At 40.5% G+C, this 17,617-nt stretch overlaps 1 protein-coding gene across 2 annotated transcripts in view; it reads left to right on the forward strand.

Moving 5' to 3' along the window:
• APLF (aprataxin and PNKP like factor) overlaps positions 1-17,617 on the forward strand; it is a 122,154-nt gene that overhangs the window by 77,317 nt on the left and 27,220 nt on the right. For both annotated transcript variants that reach the window (XM_039529481.1, XM_039529480.1), the window contains one exon: positions 2,325-2,447. In XM_039529481.1, coding sequence (XP_039385415.1) covers positions 2,325-2,447 — 123 coding nt within the window. The remainder of the gene's footprint in view (positions 1-2,324; positions 2,448-17,617) is intronic.

Below are 17,617 nucleotides of genomic sequence, written 5' to 3' on the forward strand. Positions count from 1 at the left end.
TGTCTATCCGAGGAACCCCCTCAGTCAAGTCTTTTAAAATTGTAGCTGACAATAAGAACTAAAGAAAAATTGACCTCTGCAAGACTCTTATTCTCCCTGTACCTTCAGGGATTCCTTTTTATAAATCACAAACAGGCAGTTTCTTCCCATACAGAGCTGGAGGCACTTCAGCTAGAGGAGAAAGCCTGGTGATCAGCTCTCATACCATGATCCTATCACCAGGCTTTGAGAGAGTGTCTGCAGATTCAATTTCAGTGATACCGCATCACCTTTACTCCAAGGATAAGATAGTGTCACTAATGGCTACTTGACAGTTTCCATTATTCCAAATCACAACAACCGCAGTTTTGCTTTAGAATGAAATAAATTGGATCAATGTTCAATTCAGTTGTTAACCAACCAACCAATTGTAAGCCAACCCCATTGTCTAGGCTCGCTCATGACAATAGAAAAGGCTAAATTCTTACATGCTGGTTTGTTTTTCACGTGTTTTTGTTCCAGCCCAAATAGTTCTCCCTGTCAGTAGAAGGTTGTTTGTTTGTACTGCATTAATGCCTAGAGGTGGCAACCAAAATCAGGCTCCCTCTGTACAAGATGCTGTGTATACATAGTACAAAACTGTCCCTGCTTCATGGTACTTACAGTGTAAATAGACAAAGGGTGGTGGAAGGACTGTATATCCCCATTTTCCAGATGGAGAGCGAGGCCCAGAAAGAGCAAGTGATTTGTCCAGGGTTTTAAAAGTAGTGTGTGGTATAGCCAGGAACTGAACTCTGAAGTCCCAAGCTGGTGCTTTAACCACAATACCATCCTTTATTTCAAGTAGTCTCATCTGTTAATTTACTCAGTGGGAGTCTGGAAGCCGTTGCACCCTTTATAGAGGGACAGTGACCTCACCAAAGCCCTGGTGTTTCATGTCTACTCTTCTTAGAAGGGACAGATACAGAACCTATTGTCTGATCTGGCAGGACAGGACCCACAGGAACTCTTGGCTTCGCATACACATCTTTTTCTAAATATTTTACATTTGACTCCCTTCTGAACATGGAATATCTTTAGTTTTCCTTAAAATTAAACTTAGCCCAGCATTTAATTAAGCCTCTCTGAATTCTCTCTTCCAGTAAACTTAATGATGGAGGAAGTTACTATAGACACATCCTAGCATGTCAGAACTTTAGATTAAAACTCTTCAGGTTTACAATCAATACTGTAATAGCTATGGCTTGTGACTGCATTTTTGTTAATGGGACTCCTATGGTGGTGATACTGTAGCAGCAAAGTCATCTTTTAAAAAAAAATGATGTTCCAAATGAGTTTGTTGCTTGTATACTATCAAAAGCCTTCTAGGAAATAAATGAGAATTAAAATCCAGTCTGTTGATTCGAATCAGCTTGACTGACTTTGTAACTGGTTTGATTAAAGATCCTTTAGCTAGTCAAGAATCTTAAAAAAACTGTAGTAAATAGCTCGTTGTCACAGCAGGAAGATTTTTGGTAACTTTGTCATTTTTTGTTCAAATGTTTTATTTAGCAGCAAGTTGGGTATATAACAACTAAAATTTTCTATAAATTACTGTGAAGCTGCAGGTATTAAATAACTCAGGTATATCAAGTATAATTTAAAGCTTTTATTTTACAAAGCCGCATAGCTTGTGAATCTTTATAGGCATATAAAATACTACCATAAGTTCAATACACTACTTACAAGACTTACACAAGAAAAGCCATGTTGTTCTGGTCAACTGAACATTAGAGTTCCCCGCTGTCCAAGAGTTTCTGTACTGTAGTAGGGTAGTTTACTGTTCTAGGAACTGATCTGAAGAGTTGGGTGTCATGAAAATAAGACCCAGCTATTCCTAAGTAAGGACGTGGCTCTAGAACTGGGTTATCATGACTTTGGTCAAAGTATTGCAGGTATTTTGTAATAGGGTTTTACCTGCTATAAAAAACTTTTTTCCGCGTGTTCCATATTGTACAGAAGTACTGAAGAAGGCACGTGAAGTTTGTATCAGGCCATTAGTTACCATATACTATTTCAATTTGAAGTCAAAGGGGAAAACTCCTATTTAACTTTTATCAGAGCACAATCAAGTCCCATGAGCTAAGACAAAGAAACTGAAAACTTTTATATGATTTTTTGTGAAAATAGGTCTTAAATGACTAACATTACAGATTTGAAGCTTGCCACAAACAGATGAATAACTATGCATTGTTGAATATAAACTTGCTTGAATTAGCTGCACAGCATTCCCCATCCCTGTATGCACATGAGTGTTAAATGTCATATTGTTTACTTTTACTTATATATGTTCCTTAATATTACAGGAAGAATCCACTTCACTTTCAGCAGTTCAGTCACCCTGGTGACCACGATTATCATGACGTGGAGGTTGTAAGTCAAGATGACGATGACAGGCCTGAATGTCCATATGGAACTACTTGTTATAGGTAAGAAATATAATCCAATGCAGTTGTCTGTCTATATTTGTAAAGCAAGACATATTTTGACTGGGAGCTATGCAAGCAAAGTGATGATACAGCAATGAGTAGTTCTTGAAATTAAATCTTGGGTATAGCTTACTGTTGTGGCATTTTTTTGACAGGGTTATGTTTTATTGCCATCTGAAGCTTGCCTTGAACAGTCATATTGTATTTTTGTCACTAATATTATTTGTTGCAAAGGTACCTCTGATAGGTATCTGATCTAACAGGCATGTCAAAAGAAATAATTCCACAATGGGAATGTCAGTGAATAAGTTTCCAAAGTTATGGAGGTTGAAGATCTATCTACCCTTTATATCATTTATTTGAAAGAGAGAATGATTTACTTATTCACTGCAGCTTATCTGACAAGTGGGTTTTTTTGTATGCCATGTTGGTCCCAGGATATTAGAAAAGGTGAGTGAGGTAACATATTTTATTAGCTCGAGTTCTGTTGGTGAGAGAAAGACAAGCTTTCAAGTTTACAGAACTCTTCTTCAAGTCTGAAGAAAAAAGTACACATTCTTTTGGGCTAGCATTTTTAGTGTCTTAACTTCTTATACAGGCATCTTGCATCTAATCAGTCACAACAAATATAAATATTTACTATTCAACACTTTGATTTCTTAGAATAACATGCACAAAATTTAGTTCACTTTTAATGTCTTATTAAGTAATAAAGTCCACCTCATGGTGTGAAAGTTCTGCATTTTCTTTTAATGTATATTTAGAATTTGGACATTTGATTGTTTGGAAAGATATCAGCTAGTTTCATTTCACTCCTCAATATACACATTTAGAGATTGATCCAGCTGAAATTAATGGCTGCTAGATTTACTGGGTAAAGTTGTATCTTGAAAAGTTGTCAGGATTTCTGTTGGGACGTATTGATGCATGAACAACTTCTTTTAACGTTACTGACCTCTATACACACAAGTCTAAAAAATTTCCCCATAGTTTGGCTGGAAACTGGTGACTTTAAAGATGTTCTTAAAGTGCAGTTCTCCTTTGAAAAATGACAGAACCAACACAGCTTTGAGAGAGTGTTGGATGCTGTTTTGGTTTGTTCATAAATGTAATTTTTATAGTTGCTTTTCAGATCAGAAATGTTTTGGATGAAAAATCTATGGTATACCCCTGTGATATAACTTCCCAATGCACCTTTGTCAGGAGCAGAATCAATACCTAATGCAGAAGAATAGTGTAGAGACAATATTTTGTGCTAAGAAACAATCATTCCTTAATCTGTGTTTTGTTTTTGTTTGCCTATAAAGTGATAACCTGAGTGAAGGATGCAACTTGGAAAGATCTGGGGGGAAAGGGCTAAATCAAGGGTGGGCAATTTTTTTGGCCCAAGGGCCACATCTGGGTGGGGAAATTGTATGCAGGGCCATGAATGTAGGGCTGGGACAGGGGGTTGGGGTGCGGGAGGGAGAGCAGGGTGTGGGAGGGGGTGCAGTGTGCAGGAAGGGGCTCAGGGCAGGGGGTTGGGGTGCAGGAGGGGGCTCAGCGCAGGGGGTTGGGGTGCAGAAGGGGTGCGGCAGGAAGCTCAGGGCAAGGAGTTGTGGGCTCAGGACCGCGGGCTGGGGTGCAGAACGGGTGCGGCAGGAGGCTCAAGGCAGGGGCTTAGGGGGCTCAGGGCAGGGGGTTGGAGTGCGGGGTGCAGGAGGGATTCGGGGTGTTGGCTCCAGCCCAGCACTGCTTACCTCGATCGGCTCCGGGGTGACAGCGGCACACAGCGGGGCTAAGGTAGGCTCCCTGCCTGCCCTGGCCCCATGCCACTCCCAGAAGCGGCCAGCATGTCCGGCAGTGGCTCCTGGGGGTGGGGTGGGGCAGGTGGCTCTTCTGTGCACTGCCCTCGCCTGTGGGAACCACCCCTGAAGCTCCTATTGGCCACAGTTCCCCGTTCCTAGCCAATGGGAGCTGCAGGGGGTGGTGCCTGCAGGTGAGGGCAGCTCATGTAGCCCTCTGCCCCCTCCATCCCCAGGGGCCACAGGGATGTGGTGCCTGCCGCTTCTGGGACTGGCGTGGGGGCAGGGCAGGCAGGGAGCCTGCCTTAGCCCCACTGCACCACGGGGATGGCAATCCTGCTGGTCAGATTGAAAGCCCTGACAGGCTGGATCTAGCCCACAAGCCGTAGTTTGCCCTTCCCTGTGCTAACTACTTTTTAAGAAACATTATCTGTCTGTAAATTGATATTTAGAATAAAAAGGACCTGACTGATGTTTTGAATGATTTGCTCTGATTAGGACAGGATTTTTTAAGCGGCCTGATGCCTCAGTATTTTATCACTAATTGAGTGGGGTGATCCACAGGGAGTAGCTCAAACCTTGAAAGTGTCTGGCCAGCGGCAGGACATTAGCATTTCAGGGGAGGGGTGGGTGTGGCAGTAACATCACAAAGGCCTTTTGCAGGACCCCAGCCTATTGGTCAAAGGTGGTGGGAAAGTGGTGGTGACATCACAGAGAGATGCTGACATCAGGCAGGCAGGACAGGGGCGCAGGGCCAGGGAAGCCTCGGAGACCCCTGTGGTTTTGCATCAGCAAGTCTCCTTCTTAAGGTCTCTCTTTGAGGACTTAAAGAGTATTAGGGTTCACGTACATGAGCACGAGGAGGAACCTCTTTTGAGTTTTCGCCTTTCCTTTTACTGATTTTACTGGAAAACAGACGTCCCTATTGAGAAGGTAAAAGCCTCCGAGAGGTTTGGATCCTGCTCAGTCTGATGCATCTGGTGGCAGCTGAATTCTGGGCATGGAAAGTTTAAGGTTTAAGGTGACAGAATTTTATTCCCCACCTGGGATTTTGTCCTGTAGAATCACTGGGGACATTAGGATTTGTCCTTTTTGTTTTACCTTTTCCTCCATCTCTCTGAGCTTTCTCTTCATCTCTGACCTCTTTTGTCCTTTCTCCTGTTCCCCTCCCACCAATAGGAAGGGTTTGTGTGTGTGGGTGTGTGTTGCGGGGAGTGCTCTGCATCTCCCATTGTGGGAGATCCATCCAAAAATGTGGGGCTGAAATAGTGCTCAGACAGTGATCCCCACTGGTGACTTGGGCCATCCTTTGGGATCTCTGGTGAGAACCCTCAGCCTCCCGCCCCTCAGTCTCTATCCTGATTGGCTGAGCAGGGGGTTATTGACAGGGAGGAGACTCAGATCCTTGTTCTCTTTTAAGACCAAGTAAATAAGTCGTAACCAAGCCTATGGTTGATGTATTTTGCTGCTTCTCTGCATTAATTGTCTCTGAGCAGTTCATGAACTGTTATTGGTCTGGAGCTCATTTGAGAGCACTTTGTTCAGGTCATACATGCCTTTTTAGTACTTTACCATATGAGTATAATATATTAGAATGATCAAATGTGTTTTATAGTAATTTATTTTCACTTTAAATTGGTTTAGGCAAAAGCGATTTTTCAAGTTCATGCCTAAAATGATTAGTAATTAATTCAGCTGTTAGCTGAATTTCTACTTTTTCAGACTACTGGAATATAATTTAATAAATGTATTTTTACAAGTAGTTTAATATATATTGACCTGTTAATGGGCAAAATAAGTTGCTAATGTGTGCTAATAATGCCTAAAACCAAAAATCTTTTCAGTTATTTATGACTGGATATAACAACAGTTTTAAAAAGGGTTTCCAATGATTTTTTTCGCCTTTCTCTTGTTTATAATATCTTAGATGCATACAGTATTTGTTTCCTGTTTCTGTACTTTAACCCTTGGTAAACTTTCAGTTATTTTAGTGTTTTATCTGCATTTTTTATGGAGTACAAACTAATTTAGCTCTGCTGAGTGGACTTTCTTGTCCGGTGTAAACACACTTCTAGGAGTGTGGTGCTTTTTGCCATTTCTGCTGTGCACACTAAAAATATTGTGAAATTATGATTGAATGTTAGCTATTTGGGATTTTGGTTCATTTTTAATTTCATAGCAATCCATATATTTCCCATCAGATTATAACAATCTGAACTCAAGTCAGATTTCGTGTGGCAGTCACTGTAAAAATTGCGGGTTGGAATATTTTTGAGTTTTGGTCTGCCTTAAGTCCAGATAGATTTTCCTGACTGAATGAAATGTCATCAGTTTTCTCCCTTCCAAATTCCTGCACCCTCTAAGTCGGGTGGGCAAACTTTTTGGCCCGAGGGCCACATCTGGGTGGGGAAATTGCATGAAGGGCCATGAATGTAGGGCTGGGACAGGGGGTTGGGGTGCGGGAGGCGGTGCAGGAAGGGGCTCAAGGCAAGGGGTTGGGGCACAGGAGGGGTGTGGGGTGTGCAAGGGTGCTTAGGGCAGGGGATTGGGGTGCAAGAGGGGGTGCAGAGTGCGGGAGGGGGCTCATAAAAGAGGGTTGGAGTGCAAGGAGGGGTGCAGATTGCGGGAGGGGGGCCAGGTCAGGGGGTTGGGGTGCAGGAGGGGTGTGAGGTGTAGCAGGGGGCTCAGGGCAGGAGGTTGGGGCATTTACCCAGAGGGGCTCCAGGGTGGCAGCGGGGCTAAGGCAGGCTCCTTGTCTGCCCTGGCCCCACACAGCTTCCAGAAGTGACCAGCACCACGTCCCTGTAGCCCCTGGGAGAGAGCGGGGGAAGAGGGCTCCATGCGCTGCCCTCGCCTGCAGGTACCTCCTCTGAAGCTCCCATTGGCCACGGTTCCCCATTCCCGGCCAATGGGAGCTGCAGGGGGTGGTGCCTGCAGGCGAGGGCAGCACATGGAGCCCTCTATCGTCCGCCCAGCACCCCCCGCCCCCCCAGTATGAGGTGCTGGCCACTTCCTGGAGCAGCATGGGACCTGTGGTGCCACAGGGCTGCCAATCCCGTGGGCCAGATCCAAAGCCCTGATGGGCCAGATCCAGCCCGCAGGCCATACTTTGCCCACCCCGCTCTAAGTAGTAGTTTCTGCCTTCCCTCTTCATCAGTCTTGTTCTCTTTCTCAAATAGACAGATATAATGAGAATATGGTGTGGAGATTGGTTTCTACTTGACTTATATTTTTGTTTTTAAGAGCCATCTAATACACAAGGCCCATGTCTTTTGTAGCACATTTGATCTAAAATATGTAGCAGAAATCCATAATTGTGTGGCACTGGCAGTTTCCCCCAAGCACACTCATTCTCCTGTCTAACCTGGACAGTGTTATTTGTTTTGATAATAAAATAATTTTATTTTTCATTGCCTACAAATTACATTTTCGAATGTATCACAGGATTTTGTAAGGAAAACACATAAATGCATCATAGTCTGTTATGAGAAAGCAGGATGTTTATCTTGCTGGATAGGGGATTGTTGAGGCTTTTGACATTCAGAAAGATGTAGTGATCTTTTGTTGCTGGTTTTTGGTGACCAAAAGACAGTTGAGGCTCTGGGGAGTGGATGCAACTCCTTTTTCCTTCCTCTTTTTGAGCAAAGCTGGTAGGTGACTTTAAATTTGGAAAGATGAAGAAAGTTTTTAATAGTAACTAACTGTCTGCCCCAATATCTGCTACCATATCCAGCAATGGAGCACATTAGCTTGATCTCCCTCCTCAAATAACTCGTAGTTCAATACTTTAAAATGTCAACATTGTTACCCATCCTCTTAGTCTTCATTAATAATACCTGGACTTGAATTGGGCATTTGAGATTTCTGAATTTGTTTCAAGCTGTCTGCAGAATCAGGCAGACCTCACTTCAGCTTGTATTCAGTTCACATTTTGAAGGTTATTTTCCCAGCTACAAAGACTCCTGCCTCCACATGAACATGTGAAAAGCAGTGCTGAAAATGCTTCTCCTACACAAGTACTTAATAATTTAGTCAGTAACTTCCAATTCTCCCATCAGTTACACAGCGGCACTGAAAGGGCCTATACCCAGTGGCATGTTTGCAAGGCTGACCCCCTCACATACAGCTTCAACAGATTCTTTTCCCATATAAATAGATATTTTCCCCCTTTTTAAATGCATATCTTGTTTGAGTTGGGTTTTTTCAGTTTATTCAAGAGTGTTCTCAGATTCTGGAAAGCATAAAAATAATTCAACTGAATACTTCAATGTAAACGTACTGTAAAAAGCAGAAGCAATATGATTATTGGAATTAATTTTGTTTAATACTTTTTGAAGTAGTGTAAACAATGTGTATTCTCAATTATTTGTGTATATTTGTAATATCCAAATTTCTATGAGAAGTCAGGTTTGTTATTGCTAGTTAAGAAATGCTTATCTTCATACTTGTCTCTGAACAGTTTTCATATATTGTTTAATGTTCAAAGTGACTAGTAAATGAAAATCATCCTACTATGAAAGCATTATATTTAGAGCCATGTTTTCTATTTTTTTCTGAAATGTAGCAGTTTTAGGACAGTACTCTTCAGTTGTAACATTGGTGGTTGTGGCTAGGCCCACTTGCTCCTGCCTCTGCTCAAGTCCATAAACAGCTCAGAGAGCTTTATGCTGGTAAAACGTGAGTGCAGTTTATTTACCATGTTGGTTCCCACCACCTTTGTTACACTGTGCAGTCTTACTCCTATGGTTTCAGGGAGTCCTTAGCTCCTGAGGCAAGCAGTGAAGCGCAATCTCTCCCTCCCTCTCACCTGCCAGCTTCCCCTCTCCTACTTCATTCCTGTGCCTTTTTGTATCCTCTGCCTAATGGCTAAATTAGCCTTCCAGCTCTCCTCCATCCACCAGTTGGGCTCAGCTCTTCTTAACAAGGTCGATTCTGCAGTGTTTAATTGGAGCTGTGGTGACCAGAGTGCTGGCTCAGCTGTTGTTGCCCAGCACTCTGTCACACAGATTATGAACAAAATGAATTCAATAAAAATACATTCTTGGAGCCTTGAAAACAACTCTATTGTGAGTATTGTTTCAAGTATATCTTCAAGGAACCAGGTTTTTTTTCTTATTGGAATGATGTGTTGTAAAACCAATCAGAATGCTTCCTCATCTTAAATTTTATTTTGTATGAGAGGAATATTTTATGAGTCTTGGTTACATTAGCACATTGGATTACATTTGTACATGGACATAATCACTTCTGTAGCTGATTTATTTTTCTCTTGCAGTGAATTGCTGCTATATTATGGAGATTTTTCATAAGAAAGTATCTAATTCAGAGCATATTTAAAATTTAGGCCAGGAAAATCACAGAAAATGTAGTTTTCATGTTCTGGATTGGACTAATTTACAGGCAATCTGAAATTGTCAGGTTTTGGAGACCTATGTTAAAATATCCATGTATGTACTATTCACTTTCCTCACACTTCCAGGCACTATTTGTTTGTACCACTTTTTTTCTGTGGATCCTGAAAAACGTTGGGAGTGGACTGCTGACTAGGTAAGTAGTGTAAAAGGTTTTGGTTTTGTGGAACATTGGTTCCCCTTCTACGGAGATGGATACTATATAGCCTTTCTCCTCATAAAAGGGGAACCAGTCTTCCCAGTGACAGGCTGGGTAGAGTAGTTAAGTTTCCAATTTTATATGTTTTTATTAATAAAACTAAATAAAACAAAAGCATAAAATACATATAAACAAATCAAATTAAAATAAAGTGGGTTACTATCAAATCATCAAATTTTATCTAATTAGTTTGATTATCATATCAAATAAACCAACAATTCCTTATCTCTGCTGTTTTCCCAAGTTGTTAGTCTTATTTAGCTATCAGCCCCCCAAATAATAAGACATTATCAGCCTCAGTGCCAAATAGCTTATACGGGGAGAGCCAAATCCCTCTCAGGCTGAAGCATCTGCATAAAGTATCAGGGGGTGGCCGTGTTAGTCTGTATCCACAAAAACAAGAAGGAGTCCAGTGGCGCTTTAAAGACTTACCTCACTCCTTCCGATGCACGGAGTGAAAGTTACAGATGCAGGCATTGAATTCAAGTGAAGTTTTTTACCCACGAAAGCTTATGCCCAAATAAATCTGTTAGTCTTTAAGGTGCCACCGGATTCCTTATTGTTTTCGTCTGCATAAAGTGTCCCTGGAGGGCCACAGAACTTCTGTTGGAGTGGCAATAATATTTGTATGTATAGAGGCTGGTGTGCATGGGACTTTCATCTCACTTAGCACCTAAAATGTGAAGTTAACACAAATAAATAAAGCTGTGCTACAATTGTAGTTGGTTGTATTAATTTTTCTTTCTTTAACTGAATGAAAATAATTTAGTTGTGCATGAAGCTTTGCTATTTAATGCTATTTGCATTTTATCAGTTGTACAGAAGTTATATTTCTGTTCATTCTTTTACTGGCTTCACAATAAAGGGACGAGATTGTTGCTTGTCACTTGTGAAATTTAACTTGAATAAAAAATACATTGAAGTGAGAGAGATTAAGAGTGAAAGTTAATTTCATTCATACAATACTTTTTATTAATTCCCTTGCAGCTTTGCTACCAGCTGTAACAAAACTTCAGTAAACTTACCAGAAGGAATCATAGGTGTATAATTATGCAGTCATGGCAAGTTACAGTGGAATATGTTTTGTACCTGAAGTTCATTAAATGAAGAGACAAACATGCTTCCCCAAGGGTAATGATAAATATGTATTCCTTTGTATTTAGTAAACATTCATCAGATGAAGACTCAGTCAGTTCTTTCTGTACATAGTAAATATTATTGTTTCTTAACAGCAAAATGGCTTTACTATTACCATATTTTATTCTTACCAAGCCAGCTTAATTTTTTGTTTTTTTGACCTGTAGATAAGGGCAGGAATAGCTTGTTTTTCTTCCTGGATTTCAAGACTTGAGACTGTTAGAAGTTTCAAGATGTGTGTGTTGTCTACAGCTTTTCTAAGCTAATAAAACCGCAATGATGTGGAGATGTGATACAGGGATTTTTCTTGAATAACTTATTTTGGAAGTGTCCCTTACGAAGAGGTTATTGCCTGCCCACAAGTGAACTTCTTTCTCTTTTGGACAGTTTAGTGAATAGCAGAATGAGCTATAAAACAGCAGTTATTTATTTAATCAACTGGAAAAAATACAGGTGACAAATACGAATTTTCAAATTCTGGCATTCATTGTGTATGAACTAATAATGTCATAAACTTGTTGTTTGACACTCACCATATACTCAAGGAAACTCAAGTAAAGCATTTGAGGAGGCATACACAAATCTTGTATTAGGCAGTGAAGTACAGGAGAACGATGCAAATATTTGATGCCACTACAATCAAAGATTCACTAATTCAGCTCCCTTGAATTTTATTGGTGATTACCTCTGCTTCCATATGAACAATAGTGAGAATCTTGTATTCTGTGTGACAAATCCAATCCATTAGATATTGTGGGTTTACTTCTCAGTGTGTGTGTATATATAGATCTAGTCTTAAATATAGCACTTGAGAAGTCATTAACTTACTCCTCTAATGTTTTGGCAACCGAGTTCTCATTCAGTTAAATATCACTCTGTGCTTCAGACTTCCTTGAAATCTGATATTTTGGGAAACAGTAGTTACAAAATCACAAATCAAATAAACTGCTTCTTCTCTTTGTTTGACAAATTCAACTAAGTGCTTTTTAGAGAATACCTAGACTTTTCTCTGTGAAATTTAAAGAAAATTAGATTAGTTGAGCAACGAGGATTCACAAGGCAGTTTTTATAGCAAGAATGTTTTTTGTAGATTATATTAAAGCTTCAACTAATAGCAAATGTGACTGGGTGCCATAAATAACAAATAATATCACATGCCTAGCGATGTGCACTCATCATTATTGAACAATGTGGGTTTCAATAATTGGTGTCTTTAAAAAAACAAACATACATCATAGTGGTATATGGCTGAGTTGTTTTCCTTGAATTTTGTTAAAAAATGCATGCAGTTGAGCTGCCTTAGGGTTTTTCTGTGGGGAGCCAATTAATACTGGAAGCTACTTTGTCAAACCTTTCTTTAGAAAGCCTTAGCTATATTTACAAAATAGTTGAGCCCAAGGTTAGTTACAACTAAGGATGTAAGGCGTTAACCTGCCTGAACTGTTAACCCCCGGGCCGGCCGGACCCAGCGGCCCTGCACCAGCCAGCCCTTTAATGGGTTAAACGTTTAAACAAAATATTTTTAATCGTTTAAACATTTAATTTTTAAATGGATATTTACATCCCGAGTTACAACACACTTTCGTTTAAGAATACTTAAGGTGGACATGAACTTCAAATTTTAAAAAGTGCATACAAATGAGGCTAAAACTGAATGTCCTTAGTTCATTTTTACATGGTTCTTATGCAGGCAAAACTCATTGATATCAGTAGCTTTGCCTGAGTAAGGATGGAATAGGAGTTTTAAAATTTGAGTCAACATAAATTTTTCACTATGGAATAAAAATTGGTGAGTAAATGCAATGCAGGTGAGAAGCCCTGGGCTGGCAAGGTGGAAGATGCATTTCACCCATCCTCAAATTATAATTGACAAAATCACTTATATAGTCAAGTGTGGATATAAAATGAATGTGAACTCCCAAAATATTTTTGGTATTCAGTTACAGAATATCTATATCTATATTTCAAGCAGCCACAAAAACTGAGAATTCTTGTCTCCCTGATGTCTCTTTATAATGTATTCTTGAGAATTGCCATCTGAGCATCTGCATCAAAACAACCTGCTGTGACTTAAATGAGGATCCCAGAATGGCCACATCGTCTGTCCTGTAAGAATTGAATTGAAACCACAATCTCATTTCATCATAGCCACTGGTGCAAAAATTGTATGGTAACTGCTTTTGGCATATACTATCTTGAGTTGGATTTGAACTGGGTACATAGTGATGAGCGGCATTGCTTCTATTACACTGGCCTACAATTTTTGAGAAGTTGTCTGCTTCAGAGATAAAATGTGCTATTTATTATGTATTTTGATGTGCTGAATTCAAATATGACAATTAAAACAACTGATTGGCTACTGTTTCTAAGATATTTAAGTTTTTACATTTTATGTCTATGTACATTGTGTAGATAGTAGAGTTTTAATCATAAATTGTAAACCTAGGTCTTTTCATGTGTTTATGGTTGCTTTACATGATAATATTTCACCTGTCCTGTTTATGTAACACTTTAAAAATCAGCAAAAGGGTTATCTAACTAAAATTTATTATGAAACAAAAGGCAAAAAACTATTATGTACATAGTTTAGTCCTATTCAGTGTCTACTCGGCGCGTCTTGGCTTGTTTCTTGTAATCATTAAATGGAGCATCTCTTGTCACTGTCCAGCAATAGTCTGCAAGCACTGATGGGCTCCATTTGCCCTGATAGCGTTTCTCCGTTGTTGCAATGTCCTGGTGAAATCGCTCGCCGTGCTCGTCGCTCACTGCTCTGCAGTTCGGTGGAAAAAAATGTAGATGAGAGTGCAAAAAATGTATCTTTAGTGACATGTTGCAACCAAGGCTTTTGTATGCCTTGAGGAGGTTTTCCACCAACAACCTGTAGTTGTCTGCCTTGTTGTTTCTGAGAAAATTTATTGCCACTAACTGGAAGGCTTTCCATGCCGTCTTTTCCTTGCCATGCAGTGCATGGTCAAATGCATCATCTCAAAGAAGTTCTCGAATCTGAGGACCAACAAAGACACCTTCCTTTATCTTAACTTCACTTAACCTTGGAAATTTTCCACTGAGGTACTTGAAATCTGCTTGTGTTTTGTCAATGGCCTTGACAAAGGGGGGGAGGGATAGCTCAGTGGTTTGAGCATTGGCCTGCTAAACCCAGGGTTGTGAGTTCAATCCTTGAGGAGGCCACTTAGGGATCTGGGGCAAAAAATTGGTCCTGCTAGTGAAGGCAGGGGGCTGGACTCAATGACCTTTCAAGGTCCCTTCCAGTTCTAGGAGATTGGTATATCTCCAATTATATAAAAAAAAAAAGACAAAGTTCTTCATCAGACCCAGCTTGATGTGTAAGGGTGGTAACAAAATCTTCCTTGATTCAACAAGTGGTGGATGCTGAACACTTTTCCTCCCAGGCTCCAATGACTGTCGGAGTGGCCAGTCTTTCTTGATGTAGTGGGAATCTCTTGCACGACTATCCCATTTGCAGAGAAAACAGTAGTACTTTGTGTATCCAGTCTGCAGACCAAGCAAGAGAGCAACAACCTTCAAATCGCCACAAAGCTGCCACTGATGTTGGTCATAGTTTATGCACCTCAAAAGTTGTTTCATGTTGTCATAGGTTATCCTTCATATGGACTGCATGACCAACTGGAATTGATGGCAAAACATTGCCATTATGCAGTAAAACAGCTTTAAGACTCGTCTTCCATGAATCAATGAACAGTCTCCACTCATCTGGATCGTGAACGATGTTGAGAGCTGCCATCACACCATTGATGTTGTTGCAGGCTACAAGATCACCTTCCATGAAGAAGAATGGGACAAGATCCTTTTGACAGTCACGGAACATGGAAACCCTAACATCACCTGCCAGGAGGTTCCACTGCTGTAGTCTGGAGCCCAACAGCTCTGCCTTACTCTTAGACTCATAGAATCATAGAATTCAAGATCAGAAGGGACCATTATGATCATCTAGTCTGACCTCCTGCAAGATGCAGGCCACATAAGCCGATCCACCCACTCCTGAACTAATTCTCTCCCTTGACTCTGCTGTTGAATGCTCCAAATCATGATTTAAAGACTTCAAGTAGCAGATAATCCACCAGCAAGCGACCCCTGCCCCATGCTTCGGAGGAAGGCGAAAAACCTCCAGGGCCACTGCCAATCTTCCCTGGAGGAAAATTCCTTCCCGACCCCAAATATGGCGATCAGCTGAACCCCGAGCATGTGGGCAAGACTCTCCAGCCAGACCCTCTGGAAAAGGCTAACAATATCCCAAAATTGACCCTTTGTACTAATTACCAGTGTGGCACATTATTGACCTATTGACTAAACCCGTTATCCTATCATACCATCCCCTCCATAAACTTATCCAGCTTAATCTTAAAGTCATGGAGGTCCTTCGCCCCCACTGTTTCCCTCGGTAGGCTGTTCCAGAATTGCACTCCTCTGATGGTTAGAAACCTTCGTCTAATTTCAAGCCTAAATTTCCTGACTGACAATTTATATCCGTTTGTCCTCGTGTCCACATTAGCACTGAGCTGAAATAATTCCTCTTCTTCCCTGGTATTTATCCCTCTGATATATTTAAAGAGTGCAATCATATCTCCTCTTATCCTTCTTTTGGGTAGTTCCAAATCCCTGACAAGGTCATTCAGTTCACCTTGTGTTATGAGGTGTGGTTCAGAGGAGGAGGATGGGAGAAAATGTGGGTCCTGTGACATTGATGGTTCAGGACCAGAAGTTTCATCCTCTTCCTCGTCTGACTCAAGTGAGAATGATTCTGGTGCATCAGGAACCGGCAGTCCTTCTCTGTGGGGTACTGGGCGTATAGCTGATGGAATGTTTAGATAATGCACAGTCCACTTTTTCTTCTTTGACACACCTTTCCCAACTGGAGGCACCATGCAGAAGTAACAATTGCTGGTATGATCTGTTGGCTCTCTCCAAATCATTGGCACTGCAAAAGGCATAGATTTCCTTTTCCTGTTCAACCACTGGCGAAGATTTGTTGCACAAGTGTTGCAGCATATGTGTGGCGCCCACCTCTTGTCCTGATCTCCAGTTTTGCAGCCAAAATAAAGGTGGTAGGCTTTCTTAACCATAGTGGTTATACTGCGCTTTTGTGATGCAAAAGTCACTTCACCACAAACATAGCAGAAGTTATCTGCACTGTTCACACAAGTACGAGGCATCTCTGCTCACTTTAGCTAAACAGAAATGTGTCCCTTTGCAAAATCAAACACTGACAAATAAGAGAGCACGACACTGTATGATTTCTAGAGCTGATATAGGGCAATTTGTTCAGCAGAGTGATGTAAGCTTCATTATGATTGCATCATCCATGACTTCTAGGAATAACATGATGCAATTCATATCATGTATGATGCAATACTAGCTTCAGATTGCATCATTCATTGTTTTGCCTAAAAAGCAAGTACTGTCCAAACCCAGTCATAGATTTATTCATAGATCCAGTCAAAGATGTATTTTAGTCATTTCTGGTTTAAATTGAGATCCCTTCCCTTTATAACTCACTTATCCTCCGCTATTCCCAAGTCAAGGGTTGTATATACTGACCCAATAGCATATCTTGAAAACTAGAGCCAATCAACAATTTTAAGCATCATTTTCGTTCTCAGAATTAGTAAAGTTTGACTACATTTATTTCAGAAGCATTTTGGCTGTAGAGCAGTGTTATCAGTCTCTGGCTCATGAAGTTTCCCCAGCAGCACTGCTGCTGCCATTGACTGTATTCTGAGGGGCCCATGGATGTGCGTGTGTAACTGGAGTATGGAAACCTCCCTTTCACCCTGGAAGTGTGTTCTTGTTGCAGGGAGGAGATACTGCTGGGGAAGCTTACGTTACCACTGCCCATGCTGTATCTGAATAAAGTCTCCAGGTATTAATTCAGCAACTACTCACAAGCCCTAAATTCACTCCTTAAAAAATCCTGAATAGGTATATATTGAAGTATTACACTAATTTCAAACTATACAAAGTTTAAAACTTCTGAACACAGGTTAATCTCAACTATCTGACTTGGATGACATATATCTAAAATTCAGAAAACCCAAATCTTGAATAGTTTAAGTTCAGATAATCATTTTCCTATACCATCAAGTACAAGCCTGTTTTGTATGTTGCGTGTATTTTTAGAGTCGCTGAGCACTATCGGTTCCAACTAAATTTAATAATTGCTTTGGGTGCTCGGCATCTCTGAAAATCTAACCCAAAATCATTAGTTGTCCTGAAAAATGTTCTGTAGTATAGGAACACTGTTTAAATGATTAGTAAAACAGAAAACGTTAAATGCAACTGGAAAGATTCTGTTTTTCTGTAAGCTGAGAAATACAGTGATATTGTCGGACCCTGATATAAATTGTAGAACAAAGCACAATAAAGATAATTTGGCAGAATACACTCTTCAGTATGACACAAAAGTGAGACTTCGGTGTTTTAAAAACAACTTTTTATTGTAAAATTGGACTCATGCATGTTTTTCTGAAAAGCCTCATGTGTAATTGACAGCACATCTAAGTGAACATGGCTTAACTTAAACGTCCCTTCATATGTGCCTAAAAATGTAGTGTGAAGTTCTGAAAATATTAAACTATATAAACTATTGTCATAAACTGCTTC

Source organism: Mauremys reevesii, linkage group 3 (assembly GCF_016161935.1).
Source record: "Mauremys reevesii isolate NIE-2019 linkage group 3, ASM1616193v1, whole genome shotgun sequence".
Lineage (NCBI taxonomy): Eukaryota > Metazoa > Chordata > Testudines > Geoemydidae > Mauremys > Mauremys reevesii.